The sequence below is a fragment of the Carcharodon carcharias genome, chromosome 1 (genome assembly GCF_017639515.1).
Source record: "Carcharodon carcharias isolate sCarCar2 chromosome 1, sCarCar2.pri, whole genome shotgun sequence".
NCBI classification, from domain to species: Eukaryota; Metazoa; Chordata; class Chondrichthyes; order Lamniformes; family Lamnidae; genus Carcharodon; species Carcharodon carcharias.
Window position 1 is genome coordinate 248146870 of NC_054467.1, and position 16740 is coordinate 248163609.

A 16740-nucleotide genomic window follows, 5' to 3' on the forward strand; every position below is an offset into this window, starting at 1 on the left:
CTTCTTTAGCCAGAGAGTGGTGAATCTATGGAATTCATTGCCACAGAAGGCTGTGGAGGCCAGGTCATTGAGTGTATTTAAGACTGAGATAGGTAGATTCTTGATTGGTAAGGGGATCAAAAGTTAAGGGTAGAAGGTGGGAGAAAGGGGTTGAAAAACTTATCAGCCTTGATTGAATAGCGGAGCAGACTCAATGGGCCGAATGGCCTAATTTCTGCTCCTATGTCTTATGGTCTTATGGTCTTATGGTTTCTTAGAAGCAGTTCAAAGCAGTGGTTAATTTCAAAGTCAATTAATATCGCAGCCGTGTTGTGAACGGCAGTGCCCCACAACAGCAATAAAATGGTCAGTTAATCAACTCTTGATGTTAATTGAGGTTGAAAAGTTAGCAAGTACACTAAGAGTGTTTCTGCTTTTCTTTGAGCAGTGCCATTGAACTTTTATCACTATGTGACAGGACCTCAACTTAGTATCTGGATTGTTATCCAGTTAAATGAGACAAAAGCCTGTTTGTGAAGATTATCGCGAAGGAAATGATTGGAGGTAGCCATCTAAAGCCAAATAACATCCCAGCACTTGTTGCCTGGCCACTTAGAAGAATAGCTCTGGTGGCATGTCAGAGGGTGGCCATCCCCACTTCCTCCCCTCCCTTGCCACTTATCGGATTATACCACTGTCTATTTTTAGGAGCAGGAAAGAAAAGGAGACAAATGTGAATAGCAAACTTACTGTGTGGTAAGTAATTAGTTTAGCAGTAAAGAATGTCAAAGATCCAGACTTGTTGACTGAGGGCCAAAACTGAATTGTTACTGCCACGTGAGGAGGGGTAAAAATGACTCCCCTATTATACCACTCCAAGTCTGACTGTAAATGAATGTGAATTTGTGAAGGATGAAGATATTTACTCAATGTCTGTGCTTATCCTTTTATATGCTAATTGCAAAGAAACTAGTCTGACAGGCTTTCTTGAGTTTAAAACCAAAAAGGGTTTCATTTTTATTGAGTTAAAAACCCACCGAGGTAAAGATATAAAAACATTGAAAAAGGTAAACCCGCGCGCGCGCGCGCACACACACACACACAAGCGTTCAGAATTACGAGCTTTATGGGAGGAAGTTGCTTTCTTAACCAAATTAAAAATTCAATGCTAAAAGGTAAAAAAAAAGGAGTTCACCGTTTATGAGTCTTTTCCTGGTATATGTGGTTGCGATAGATTTTCCTCCATGGTGATCTTAAAATTCCAGGAGTTGAAGCCCATGTAAAACTGTAATTGCCAGAGTTAATTTCTTGAAAAACATAATCCATCCTTTCCAGAAGTCGATGATTTTTACACCTGAGGTTGCTTTCGGTGGAAATTCACTGTCTCTGTGCTGGATTTTTAAACTGTAACAGAGATAAGGTCTTAACTTGGGAGAGAATGGGATATTTTTTGGGCTGGAGGAAGGTTTGTAGCGGAGTTCCCCAGAGGTCAGTATTGGGACCCTTGTTTTTCCTGATATATATTAATGATCTAGGCCTTGGTGTGCAGGAGACAATTTCAAAATTTGCGGATGATGCAAAACTTGGGAGTGTTGTTAATTGTGAGGAGGATGGTGTGGAACTTCAAGAGGACATAGACAAGTTGGTGGAGTGGGCAGATAGATGGCAGATGAAGTTCAATGCGGAGAAGAGTGAGTGATGCATTTTGGTAGGAAGAACTTGGACAGACAATGTAAAATAAGGGCTGAAATTTTGAAGGGGTGCAGGAGCAGAGAGAGCAGTTAATCAAGCATACAGAATCCTGGGCTTAATTAATAGGGAGATAGAGTACAAGAGCAGGAGGGTCTATGCTGAATCTATTATAAGACACTCATTAGACCTCAGCTGGAACATTGTGCACAGTTCTGGGTGCCACAGGATAGGAAGAATGTAACACACTGGAGAGAGTGCAGAAGAAGTTTACAAGAATGGTTCCAGGGATGAGAAACTTCAGTTATGAGGATAGATTGGAGAGGTTGGGATTGTTTTCCTTGGAGATTAGAGAAGGCTAAGAGCAAACTTGATAGAGATGTTCAAAATCATGTTGGGGCTGGACAGAGTAGATAGGGAGAAGCTGTTCCTGCTCGTAAAAGGATCAAGGATGAGAGGGCACAGATTTAAAGTGGTTTGCAAAAGAAACAAATGTGATGTGAGAAAATACTTTTTTACACAACGAGAGGCTTGGGCCTGAAATGCACTGCCTGGAAGTGTGGTGGAGGCAGGTTCAATCAAGGCATTCAAGAGGACATTAGATGATTATTTGAATAGAAACAATGTGCAAGGTTATGGGGAAAAGGCAGGGCAATAGCAGTAGATCGTAATGCTCATTTGGAGAGCCGGTGCAGACATGATGGGCTGAATGATGGGCAAAAGTGCCGTTAAAATCCTGTGATTAGGAAAATCGCTTTTCCATGTAGCTATTGTTCTGGTAGACTTTCTGGGCAGATTTGCATTAAGTGCCATAGTCAGTGGGAAAAAGGACGATCTTTGCGCCAGCCGCAATGGTGGCATTTCACGCCGTATCATCCCAATCTCACCTCATTAATTATGCATTCCTGGGAAACATGGCGTGTTCATGATGGGCGGGCTCTCATTCGCCTGCCGCACCTTCACCTCACAGCTTCATCACACCGGGCGCCATATTTAAAATGCAGCTGCGCGCACACCTCTCAGTGCTTCCAGCCCCAGGACTGCTACAAGGCAAGAAAACTGCAGCCTCCTGATTTAATGACCCGTTCCTCGAGCACCTTTTGGATGCAGTGGAGGCCTGCCATGATGTCCTCGACCCCTGCTCTGGCTGCAAGATAGGCAGCAACATCACTAACCCAGCATGGGGGTTGGTGGCAGTGGTGGTCAACGCCAATACTCTGCAAAAGAGCACAGCCACCCAGTGCCACAACAGAATGAATGGTCTCATCCATTCTGCCAGGGTAACTCACTCTTCTCATCACTCTCGACTCACAAACCCATCACACAACCACAGGGATCTCACACCTCAAGGGACAACACTACTAACTCTCACGCACACCCTCACATCTCCATCAGGCTCATATCCTCCGGAGCTCACATCTTCATCCAGCCAAACCACACAAACATTCCACACAGTGCCATGTGCCCTGCTCACATCTTCTCCATCTGTTTTCACGCAGGAGATGCTGGCTCTCAACAGCGGGGAGAGGTCCCAGACCGAGGGTGGAGTGGCCCAAATTTAGTCCCCCATTCACTTTGAGTAGTGTGTCATCGCGCTGACTGTTGAGGATGTGGACCGTGCCTGCAGCGACGGTGAGGTCAGCGGCAAACAACCTGCGAGGTTCCTGCACCATATCATCCCTTTCTCAATGCAAATGTGAGGAGTCTCTCTCCTGCTTTTGACTGTGCTGCCATGCACTAATTATCTCTACTTTGGTTCACAGGGAGCTCTGCCAAGTGACCGACACCATCAGCCAGCCAGTCAGTCAGCTCCATCCATAACAAAAACAGAATTACCTGGAAAAACTCAGCAGGTCTGGCAGCATCGGCGGAGAAGAAAAGAGTTGACGTTTCGAGTCCTCATGACCCTTCGACAGAACTCCTCACTTCCAGCCAAGAGGACTTCTCCTCCATGAAAGAGCTGGAAATAGGCAGCCTGGAAGACCCATCGCAGCGCTTACTCACACCCTTCACTAGAGCAGAGACACACACCTCAGTGGGACCTAGATCTAGAGCAGGCCCTTGTTCACAATCTGAAAGTCACCACATAGACATGTGTCCGCAGGAGGAGGAAGCAGGTTCAGCCTAGTTCCCTGGCATTTGGAGGACTGCTGGGGAAGACCATAAGACGTAGGAGGAGAAGTAGGCCATTTGGCCCATCGCGACTGCTCTGCCATTCAATGAGATCGTGGCTGATCTGATAATCCTCAACTCCATTTTCCTGTCTTTTCCCCATAACCCTTGATCCCCTTACTGACTTAAAATCTAACTATCTCTGACTTGAATATACTTAACGACCCAGCCCCTACAGCCCTCTGTGGTAAAGAATTCCACAGATTCACTACCCTTTGGGGAGAAATTCCTCCTTATCTCTGTTTTAGATGGGCACCCCCCCCCCCCCCCACTTTGAGGTTATGCCCTCTGGCCCTAGATCCTCCCACAAAGGGAAACAACCTCTCAGCAAATATCCTTGTCAAGCCCCTTAAGAATCTTATATGTTCCAATAAGGTCGCCTCTGACTCTTCTAAATTCCAATGAGTACAGGCCCAACCTACTCAATCTCTCCTCGTAAGAAAATCCCTCCACCTCCGGGATCAACCGAGTGAACCTTCTCCGGACTGTCTCCAATGCCAGTATATCCTTCCTTAGATAAGGGGACCAAAACTGTTCACAGTATTCTAGGTGTGATCTAACGAGTACCTGGTATAGTTTTAGCAAGACTTCCCTGTTTCTGTGAGGTCCGAGCCAGATCACAAGCCTCTGGATTTGGCCTTCCAACTCATCCTGGACAGTCAGCAGAAGGCAGGGGAACATCATGCATAGCTGTTGGAAGCCCTGAACAGAGTGGCATGCAAGTTGGAGGATTGTGACTGCCTGCTCTCTGATGAAGTGATGCCCACATCTGTGCTGATGGAAGTCTCCATGGGGAGGAGGGCGGATGCCGTGGAGATCCTGGTCCAGTAGAATGCGGAGATGTGTGTAGACCTGCAGTCCATCGTGGTAGCCATGGTTGAGCTCCTGCAGTGGCAACGTGATGACCCCCAGGTGCTTCTTCACCTCAAGGAGTCAGGCCGGGGCCCTCGGGCACCCAAAGGGAGGATCAGCAGCAGCTGGACACCCCTGGGTCCTCCATTCAGGAATCTCAGAGAGGATGCTCACTCCCTCTGAGTACCCTCTGCCTGTGATCCCCCCCAAACTTCGTCCTCTGTCGTGTGTGTGTGTGTGTGTGTGTGTGTGTGTCAGTACCATTCAGAGCCTCAACCAAGCACTCTTCCATGCTCATCACGGATCCTTCACGTATCATACTCATCTCAATGTCCTCAGTGTTTTCAATGCTGCCTGCTGGGGTTCACTTTCAGTTGATCATCTAAGCTGACCGACATCTCTGCCCACCTACTGATCACACTACCATGCAGCACCTGTTCTCTTCCAGCACAACTCTTGTTTCAGTTTTGATTTAGACAGCACGGCAGTGCTACAGTTTTTCTTGTGCTCTCCCATGTTTTCCCCTCACCCAGTCACTCATTTTCTTTCCCCCATCACTGTCGGCCCCCCTGGCATCGCCTCCCACCTTCCCACCGTGACCTACAGCCACAACCCTTTTCTTTCGGGGTGTCAAGGTGAACGTGCATGTTCCCTTCCTTCCCGAAAATCCCACCCCCATCCACATTAATATCCCCGACCTCCTCCTTCTCACCCCCAAGGTCCGTGTCTGCCTCCGAGTCCCCATTGACCACCCTCATCGTCCCTTCTACCGATACCGTCCCAGCCTCACCCTCCCACCCTACTGCCTCACTCTGCCCTTGGTCAATCCCACCATTCCCTTCTACCACGCCAACCCTCCCTTGCTCTCCAGGAGGCCGTCATGGACACAACAGAGCCTTCCCTTGCACGTTCACCTGGACAAACCACCCCCTCCAGACTCCTTCCTCCCCTGCCCATCCCCTGGACACCCCCCAGGCCCCCCTTGGAATTCCTTACCCTCCACTGGACAACCCCCCTACTCACCAGACTCCCCCCAGCCCTTACTCCATCCCCCTTCCTGACTCCTTCCTCCACTCAGTGTGTCACATTGGGAGTGATTCCATCAAAACAGCAGTGTTGAGTTTCCAGTTTAGTATGGTAAAGCAGATGTAAATGTAAACATGTACCAGCTGGTCTTCAGAATTCCCTCTTGTCCAGACATTTGTGTTGTTAGTTCCTTTAATTCTAATTTTTGACTGTGGAATACAAAATGAAACCAAACATAAATGATTCCTTTCCATAGAATGGTTACCCTTATTATTTCTCAATTTTTAATTCTAACATTATCCTTTTCAATTCCCAAGCGCCTGCATCCAAGCAGATCAGTTGTCTACGTGTGTGTGGCTGCAATAGAATCATAGAATGTTACAGCATTAAAGGAGGCCATTCAACCCGTCATGCCTGTGTCGGTTTTTTGAAAAAGCTATCCAATAGGTTCCACTCTCCTGCTCCACAAAGCTCTGAAATTTGCTTTCCTTTTCAAGGATCTTTCTAATTCTTTTTGAAAGTTATCATTGAATCTGCTTCCACCACCCTTTTGGGCACTCTGGGGAGTTGATTACTTGGTTGAAAATTTAAGTTTCTTTTAATTCTGAACGTAGGAAGGTTTTCAACAGACTCAACTTCTACATCCCCGATGACGTGGTTCGCAAGGTCGCTCAGTGTTCTCCTGGAGTTGTAGAGCTTGTGCTGAGCACGTTACGACTCAAGATTGGAGAGAAGCTAAAAGAGAGAAAGAATAAGGCGGCTTCATCACCACAGGTATGGACAAATGCCAGAAAGTTCCAAAAATCTGTCAAGGATTTCTTTTTTAGTGGAGATGTAGCTACTAGCTCATCATATTGAATGACTAGAAAGGCTTTGTTGGCACTACACTCCTACTTTGTTTAAGAGCTACTCATCATGCTTTGGATGATGTTTTACCTCTACATTCATAAGAAAGATACTTATAACAACAGATATAATAAAAGCTGTGTGGCTCAGCTTTATGTTTGCTTTCCACCTATTCATTTTCTCACCATAGCCCTTCATCATTTGTCTCTCCCAGATGCAGCTTACTACCCCAGGAGCTAATTAGCACTATTTATTGCAAATCCTTAGCATTGCAAACACTTTGATTTAAGAATAAAGTCCAGTCTAACTTCCCTTCATTTTCTGAACAAACTTGCTCATTTCTTAACACCTCACTTGCTGTTGGAACTCTTCTGGTACCATATTATGTGTTGCTAGACTGGCAATCCGGAGTTTGAGTTTAAGTTCCACAGTGGCAAGTTGCAGAATTGAACTCAGTAAAATCAGGTAGTTTGTCAGCTGGCACCTGAAAAATTACCAAGAATTCTGTTGAATTGTTCTGAAACTGCAGCTGGCTCACCTCCTTCAAAGTATCTGTATTGACATATTTGGAGTTGAGATGCAGATCAGCCACAACCTGATAGAACAGGCTTGAGTGCTTACTCATATGTTCCAATATTCCTATTACTTGGTCCCTCTTTCAGTCACTAACTCCAGTAGTGTGCTTGCTAGCCTTACAACCCCCTGTAAAAAAAAAAGTCTTAATTAATAGTACCTATATTATTAATTAGTATTTAATTTTATTTCTTTGACCTTTCTATTTTGATTACTCAACAACTGATAATGGTACGCTGTTATCTAAAGATAAAAGCAAAATACTGTGTAAGTTGGAAATCTGATATAAAAACAGGTCATGCTGGAAGCATTCACAAGTCAGGCTGCATTTATTATGTACAGAAACAAAGTTAATATTTCAGGTCTGAGACCTTATTGTTATCTACTATGTTCATCCCTTCATAATTTTAAACCACTATCAAATCATTCCATCATCTCCTCTGTTCTAAGGAAAACAGCCCCAATGTTACAAGTCTGGATCAGAATTTTATATTTGCTGAAACTAAGCAGCATCCTCATGAATCTACACTGTGCTATCTCCATTGCCTAAAAATCCTTCTTTCATTGTGGAGCCCAGGACTGCACAAGGTACTCCAACTATGGTCTTACTATGTTTTATGAGGAAAGGTTGGACAGACTGGGCTTGTTTCCTGGAATTTAAAATAGTGAGGGGTGATTTGATTGAAGTATGCAAGATCCTGGACTATTAATCCAGAGACCAAGGCTAATGCTTTGGGGGCATGAATTCAAATCTCACCATGGCAGCTGGTGGAATTTGAGTTCAGTTAATAAATCTGTTACGCAAATCTAGCCCCAGTAACAGTGACCATGAAACTGTCAATGCTTGTCATAAAAACCCATCTGGTCCATTAATGTGCTTTAGGGAAGGAAATCTGCCATCCTTACTTGGTCTGGCCTACATGTGACTCAAGACCCATAGCAATGACCCAATGTGATTGACTCTTAACTGCCCTCTGAAATGACCTAGCAAGGTCATTTATAATTAGGGATGGGCAACAAATGGTGGCCTTGCCAGCGACAACCATATCCCATGAAAGAATAAAGTAGAAAAAAGTCCTGAACGGCCTTGACAAGGTGAACATGGAAAGGACGTTTCCTCTTGTGGGTGAGTCCAGAACTAGGGGACACTGTTTTAAAATTAGGGGTCGCCCTTTTAGGACGGAGATGAGGGGAAATTTTTCTCTCGAGGGTTGTGCAACTTTGGAATTTTGCCTCAGAAGGCAGTGGAGGCGAGGTCATTGAATATTTTTAAGGCAGAGGAAGATAGATTCTTGTTAGGCAAGGGAATCAAAGGCTATCGGGAGTAAATGGGGATATGGAATTCGAAACACAAGCAGATCAGCCATGATTTTATTGAATGGCGGAGCTGGCTCGAGGGGCCAAATGGTCTACTTTTGTTCCTATTTCTTATGCTCTTATGTTCTTACAGGTTTATGCAAATTCATCATTACATTTTGAATTTTAGGATCAATTGAAGACATGGTCCAAGAAACTGATTTTCAGAGACTTTTGAATAGCAAAAGAGGGGTAGCAAGGCAAAGTGGTTTCGGAAGGGAGCTCCAGGAAGGTCAACTCCGGATGATGGATTGGAAGAGGCAGTGATAAAACAACAGCCTGAAGTCAAATGAATCGAGTTTGTGGGCTGGGTGCATGGCTGGAGAGTAATTTGAAATCCAGTGGTAAACTATAGAGGGATTTGACAGAAATCCTAAGCCCAATTTGCTGGGATGCAGGGAAGAGGGAGGACAGGGTAACAGGGATCTCCTTAACTATGTAATGGAGAGGACTTGGACTGTGTAGTTTATCACGAGTGGACACAGGAAGGCTGATGAGATGAAAAACCTGCTCTGGCTTCAGTTTACATTAACTCAATTTGCCTTGTATTGTTCAGAGTTAAGTTAAATTCCAAGTTAAGTTTCCAAAAACATTTGTCCAGTAACATTTTGTTGACTAGCTATTAATGGGTTATTTTTTAGTAACATTTTAACTTTTAGTAGCTGACATGAAGTTTTGTGTATGAATGGACATTGTACAGTGATTGAGTTTTATCACCTTGATAGGGCAAGCATGGTTTGTTTTTCTTCGACTTCTCTGTTGTTCAGCTATCCGCAATTTCTTGAATTCTTTATCAAGGACACAAATGGTATTCTGGGTGGGCATTTCAACATTGACACAAAGAGTCGCTCAATTGCATCATCACCACTAACCTGAAGGACATAGTTATCAGAATTGATCTGCATCAGACAGTGAGGGAACCAATTTAAGGAAATAATTGACTTGACTTCATCCTCACTAATCTACCTGTCACAGATATACTGGGCAGAATTTTCCCCCTACTGGGGGGGAAGTTGACGGGCGCGCTTCTGATCAGCACCCCCGATCGGAGGCGCAGCTCCATTTTACATGGACAGGCCAGATAAGACCCACCCAGCGTGACATCCGCAGGGAAGCACTATGCGCTCCCTGTGCTGGGGGTTGGGGGTGGGGGGGTGGGGGTGGGGAATGCCTAAACCTGAGAGTGTGCTCTTTCGCACATGCGCATGAAAGAGCACACTCATCTCCCTGAGGCTAAGTGCTGCTTCAGAGAGATCGCCTCTACTTTCAAAAATATTAAAAATAGAAAAAAATAAATCCCCTTACATGTCCCCTCATGTGACAGTGTCACGTGAGTTGGGACATGTTCACAATTTCCAAAAAAACCTTATTAAAATTTTTAAAACCCTACATGAAACCTCATCCCACCCGTGGGTCTTAAGGTCGGACGGACAAGTCCACTAATTACTTTAATTGATCTGTCAATGGCCTCAATTGGTGATGTTGGGAGTTCCGCCCGCTGTTAACAGGCATCATTTTATGTGTTGGCGAGTGGGCCCTGCCCCCCCGTTCGCCCACGGTAAAATCCTGCCCCCTGTCTCTCACTCTGGTTGTTCCCTCTGATACAGCCCTTCTCACTTCTCACTTCAGTACAAGGCTTTGGGCAGAATCAAGTGAAGTTCCCTGGAATGGGAAGCGAGACAGGCAAGGGCACTTAATTTTGCAGAAGGCAAAATATTAGCTTCCTGATGTTGGAATGAAAGTTGGGAAGTAAGTTGGCAGCAAACAAGAAACAGGTAGATCATGGTTCCCAATGGCAAGCGGCAGTAAGCTATTTTTAATGCATTAGCATGCCCTGCATACTCATTAAAACAGACGTATCTTTGTGACTAAGTTGGCAGCAAACAAGAAACAGGTGCCTTCAGATTCACGACTGATTAAAGGTGGAGTGCAGCAGGCAAGGTCGCCCTCCTGGTACATTTGAAGTGTGTAGGAGCTGCTTTTCTTGTATAGGGAACTTTGTTGGATCAGAGGAGAGGAGGCTGAGCTGTTGCATTAAGCTCAGGTGGCAGCTGTCCAGGGATTTCGAGTCATGGCTGTCCGAGGGAATGAGGTCACATCATGGTGACCCTAAGAGGGATCATGGGAGAAGAAGGGAGGAAGCTGGATGGACAGTCAATCTATGCCAAGGGCAACTCAAGCATGATAGAGTGCAGATCAAGGGTGATTGAGGGCTGATCAGTGATGGGGTTGGGAAAGTCAAGGGTAACTGATGGCAGGTCAAGTGTGACAGAGGATTAAGGATGATGATTAAAAAGTCAAAGGTGATGAGGGGGCAGGTCCAGGGTGATGACTTGCAGGACCAGGGATTCAAGTGGGGAGGTGAAGAGCAGGTGGCAATGGTTCAAGTTCAAAACCCTTCTCTCAAACACACAGAATGATGCAGCTGGTTTGCAGGAAGTGGATACCTTTCAGGTTGCCGTTTATATATAGTGCTGGACCTTCGACCGCTGTAAAATAATGTCGGAGTCGGCGACTTCCCTGCCCATCCCTGCTGCACAATTGGCCATGCCCCTCGAATGTGCGTAGATAATTGGCTAACTGCCGCATGATGGCCTCCGAGCTCCACCTCCGAATGGAAGTCCCGCTCACTTCTGGTCCTGCCAGTCGGACACTCGCCACTGCAACAAGCTTCCATCCGTGATTTCTAAAGGGATAGAATTGAAGAGTAGAAAAGTTATGCAAATTTGTATTGAATCTTGCTTACCACCCTTCGAGTCCTGCATGCAGTTCTGGTCGGAATATTATAAAAAGGATATAGAGGGACTATAGAGGGTGCGGAGAATATTTACAGTGATGATAACAGAAATGCATGGGTATGCAGAACAAAAAAGGGTTGATAGGTTGAGGCTTTTTTCTCTTGAAAATGCAAGGCTGAGGTGTCACCGATAGAGGTCTTTAAGATTATGAAAAGTTTTGATAGAGTGGATACAGGGAGAATATTTCCTCTTGTGATGAAGAACATAACTAGAAGCCATCAATATAAGATGGTCACCAAGAAGGTGGTAGTGAACTGCCTCCTTGAACTGCTGCAGCCCCTGTGGTGTAGGTACATCCACAGTCCTGTTAGGCAGGGAGCTTTAGGATTTTGTCCCAGCGACAGTGAAAGAACAGTGATATATTTCCAAGTCAGGATGGTGAGTGACTTGGAGGGGAACTTCCAGGTGGTGGTGTTCCCATCTATCTGCTGCCCTTGTCCTTTTAGATTGTAGTGGTTGTGGGTTTGGAAGGTACAATCGAAGGAGGCTTAGTGAGTTCCTGCAGTGCATCTTGAAGATGGTACACATAGTTGCCACTATGCAACGGTGGTGGAGGGACTAAATGTTTGTGGATGGGGTGATAATCAAGCGGGCTGCTTTGTCCTAGACCATGTCAAGCTTCTTGAGAGTTGTTGGAGCTGCACTCGTCCAGGCAAGTGGAGAGTATTACGTCACACTCCTGACTTGTGCCTTGTAGATGATGAACAGGCTTTGAGGAGTTAAGAGGTGAGTTACCGCAGGATTCCCAGCCTCTGACCTACTCTTGTAGCCACAGTATTTATATGGCTAGTCTAGTTCAGTTTCTGATCAGTGGTAACTTCCAGGATGTTGATAGTGAAGGATTCAGTGATGGTAATGTCATTGAATATCAAAGGGTGATGGTTGGATTCCCTCTTGTTGGAGATGGTGATTGCTTAGCACATTTGTGGTGCAAATGTTACTTGCTACTTGTCAGCCCAAGCCTGGATATTGTCCAGGTCTTGTTGCATTTGGACATGGACTGCTTCAGTATCTGAGGAGTCACGAATGGTGCTAAGCATTGTGCAATCATCAGTGAACATCTCTATTTCTGACCATATGATGGAAGGAAGGTCATTGATGAAGCAGCAGAAAATGGTTGGGCCTGATGGAATACTGTCCACTTGCCTGGATGAGTGCAGCTGCAACAACACTCAAGAAGCTTGACACCATCCAGGACAAAGCAGCCCACTTGATTGGCACCCCATCTACAAACATTCACTCTCTCCATCACCGACACACAGTAGCAGCAGTATATACCATCTACAAGATGCACTGTAAGAACTCACCAAGGCTCCTTAGGCAGCACCTTCCAAACCCACATCCCTACCACCTAGAAAGACAATGGCATCAGACTCATGGAAATGCCACCACCTGGAATTTCTCCTCCAAGCCACTCATCATCCTGACTTAGAAACATATCGCCATTCCTTCACTGTCACTGGAACAAAATCCTGGAACTCCCTGTCTATAAGCACTGTGGATGTACTTAAACCACATGGACTGCAGCGGCTCAAAAAGGCAGCTCACTGTCAACTTCTCAAGAGCAATTAGGAATGTGCAATAAATGCTGGCCTTGCCAACGAAGCCCACATCCCATGAATGATTTGGAAAAATCTCCAACATGGAACTCGGAAGAAACATCTTTACTCAAAGAGTGGTGAGAATGTGGAACTCACTACCACAGGCTGTTGTTAAAGTGGATATTATAGATGTATTTAAGGGAAGCAGATGAGTAAGAGGAGAATAGATAGTTATGATGGCTGATTTAAATGAGGAAAGATGGGAGCAGTTTTGAGAGGTACAGCCAAATGGCCTGTTTCTATGCTCTATATCCTATGTAATCATATGTACCTGATCCTGCTCTCCTCTGTCAAAATTGCTCATATTCCAAGCTCATCCTGTAAAGCAAAGATAATGCCTGCTTTCTCTTTTCTGCTACAAGCCATCTTCTGAAACAGCTCTCACCTGCCTTCTCTACACTCACCTCTAACAAATTCAAAAAATTCTTTGTGACAGAGGTTGAGATCATTTGTTCAGTGCATCTGCCACTTCCAATCCTTCCCCAGATCATCCAACCAAACTTTCCCTAAGTTTCCCCTGCTTCAGCCCTTAACTTACATCTTTCTCTAGCTCTCCTTGTGCCCTCTCTAAACTCATCTTATTCATGTGACCTACCTCCTGCTACCTCAGCCCTATTCTTACTGAAGTGCTGATTGCCCAGCTTCCCTTTCTGGCTGCCATGTTAGCTGATGTTGTTTATTGGTCCTGCTCCTCAGGTCATGTCCAAACTCCCCCACAAAAAAAAACACTCTTGACCTCCTCAATCCTTCCAAACCATATTCCTATCTTTGAACCCCCTTTCCTGCCCAACGTACTTGAACCTGCAGTTGCTCCCAAATCCTTGCCCATCTTTCCCATAACATTATGTTTGAATCACTCCAATCAGGTTTCTGCCCCAGTAGTGAAATGGTCCTTATCAAATTCACAAGTGACATCCTGTATGACTATGATTATGGTAATCCTCCTTCACTGCCTCACCTCTGTGGTTGGGACTACTTCTGTTTGGTTCCATTCTTAGCTATTCTGTTGAAACCAGAGAATCACTTGTGATAGCTTCTGCTCCCGTTCCAATGTTATTACCCCTGGAGTCCATTAATCTATCCTTAGCACCTTCCTAATTCTCATCTACATGCCGTTGCTCAGCGTATTTCCATATGTGTGCTCATAACAGTCAGCTTTACCTCACCACCACCTCTCTCAACCGTTTCTGATTTATCATAAAAACAAAAAAACTGCGGATGCTGGAAATCCAAAACAAAAACAGAATTACCTGGAAAAACTCAGCAGGTCTGGCAGCATCGACGGAGAAGAAAAGAGTTGACGTTTCGAGTCCTCATAAACGTCAACTCTTTTCTTCTGGAAGGGTCATGAGGACTCGAAACGTCAACTCTTTTCTTCTCCGCCGATGCTGCCAGACCTGCTGAGTTTTTCCAGGTAATTCTGATTTATCATCCTGCTTAAGCAATATCAGTACTGATGAGCAGAGATTTCCTCGTGCCAAGCATTAGGAGGACCAAAACCATTGTCTTCAATCCCTGTCATAAACTTCGCTCCTTAACTCCCAACATCCCTCTCCCTGGCATTGTCCGACATAGGTCTGCCTCAACTTATCATCTGCTGAAACCCACATCCTTGTCTTTGTTACCTCTAGACTTCACTATTCCAAAACTCTCCTGCCTATTTCTTATCTCCCACTCTACACAAATTTGAGCTTATCTAAAACTCTGCTGCTCATAGAACCATAGAAAAGTTACAGCACAGAAGGAGGCCATTCGACCCATCTTGTCCATGCCAGCCCGAGGGCACCCAGGTGCCCTTTCTAATCCCACCTTCCTGCACCCGGCCCATAGCCCTGCAGCTTACAGCACTTAACGTGCAGATCCAGGTACTTTTTAAAAGAGTTTAGAGTTTCTGCCTCTACCACCAACTTGGGCAGCGAATTCCAGACACCCACTAGCCTCTGCGTAAAAATGTTCTTCCTCATGTCCCCCCTATAACTTCTGCCACTTATCTTGAATCTATGTCCCCTGGTTCTCGAGTTCTCCACCAAGGGAAACAATTTTATCCTGTCCACTCTATCTATTCCCCTCATAATTTTGTACACCTCAATCAAGTCACCTCTCAGCCTTCTTTGTCCTAAGGAAAATAACCCCAACCTATCCAATCTCTCCTCGTAGCTACACTTTTCTAACCCTGGCAACATTCTTGTAAACCTCCTCTGCACTCTCTCCAGAGCTATTACGTCCTTCCTGTAATGTGGTGACCAGAACTGCACACAATACTCCAGTTGTGGCCTCACCAGTGTTTTATACAATTTCAACATTATATCCTTACTTTTATATTCTATACCTCTGCCAATGAAGGAGAGCATTCCATATGCCTTCTTTACAACCTTTTCTACTTAAACTGCTGCCTTCAGGGACCTGTGAACTTGTACGCTAAGATCTCTCACTTCATCTACCCCTCTTAATATATTCCCATTTATTGTATAATCCCTGTAACTGTTTGACCTCCCTAAATGTATGACCTCACACTTCTCTATGTTAAAATTCATCTGCCACTTTACTGCCCACTCCACCAACTCATCTAAATCGTTTTGGAGATTATGGCTATCCTCTACACTATCCACTACTCAGCCAATCTTTGTATCATCTGCCAATTTCCTAATCATGCCCCCCATGTTCACATCCAAATCCTTAATATATAATACAAACAGCTAGGATCCCAACATTGAGCCCTGTGGAACACCACTTGAGACAACCTTCCATTCGCAAGGGCATCCATCGACCATTACCCCTTATTTCCTGTTACAAAGCCAATCTTTTATCCAGTTTTCCACATTACCCCGAATCCCATGGACTTTTACTTTCCTGACCAATATCCTGACTCATATCCTAACTCACACCAATTCCCATTCGTCCATCACCCCCATGCCTATTGACCGATTTTGGCCCCCAGCCCAGTATCGTTTCAACTTAAAAATTTTCATCTGTTTTCAATCCTGCATGGCCTCACCTCTCCCTACCTCTGTAACCTCCTCCAGCCCTACAAATCTTCGCAATCTCTGCATTGCTCTGATTTTGGCCTCTTGCACATCCCTGATTTTAATCGCTGCAGCATTGGTGGCTGTGCTTTCAGCTATCTCGGCCCTCAGCTCTGGAATTCTTTCCTTAAACCTCTCTATCTCTTTCTCCTCATTTAAGAAGCTCCAGAAAACTTACCTCTTTACCTAAGATTTTGGTCATCTGCCCTTAAATCACCATTTGTGCTTAGTTTCAAATTTTGTCTGATAACACCTCTGTGAAACACCAAGTAAAGGCGCTATTTAAATACAATTTTCTGCCACTAATGTGGCTCCTATAAATACCGACATTAGTCCTGAATGCTGTGTTGCCACACATGTGCCAATGTAAATGACATGGTGGAGCTGCTGCAGAAGGACTAAGGATGGATGGATACTTTTGGTAGCTGTTGTTCACATTAAACCAGTGACATAGAATATCAAACATGGTAATTACAAGATTACTACCAGTAGTATGCAGTAGCCCATATTGAAAAAAAAAAGGCAGGGTAGTAAATGCATGTCTAAAGATATGGTGGTCAATATTTACTTCCGGGCAGCTGAGCTGCTGAGGCTGGTAGTAGGGAGGCTTGGACAGTTTTAAATGCCAAGTCTCATGCCAGCTTCTAGGCTTCCATTATTCTTTGCCACCCATCCTAGCTTTATCCGAGTTGGCCCATGAACGATCTCAATTAGCTACTCGCCACTGCCAGATAGGCAGCCTCTGCCTCGTTGACCTCACCTCTGGCAAAATTGCTTGGATGTGGGAAACTGTCATGTTGCTGACCGGATGTGCTGTTTTACAAC

At 45.0% G+C, this 16740-nt stretch overlaps 1 protein-coding gene across 1 annotated transcript in view; it reads left to right on the forward strand.

The window, feature by feature from the left end:
- LOC121290148 (sperm flagellar protein 1-like) overlaps positions 1 to 16740 on the forward strand; it is a 115227-nt gene that overhangs the window by 43498 nt on the left and 54989 nt on the right. Inside the window, exon 3 of the mRNA XM_041210419.1 lies at positions 6333 to 6492. Coding sequence (XP_041066353.1) covers positions 6333 to 6492 — 160 coding nt within the window. The remainder of the gene's footprint in view (positions 1 to 6332; positions 6493 to 16740) is intronic.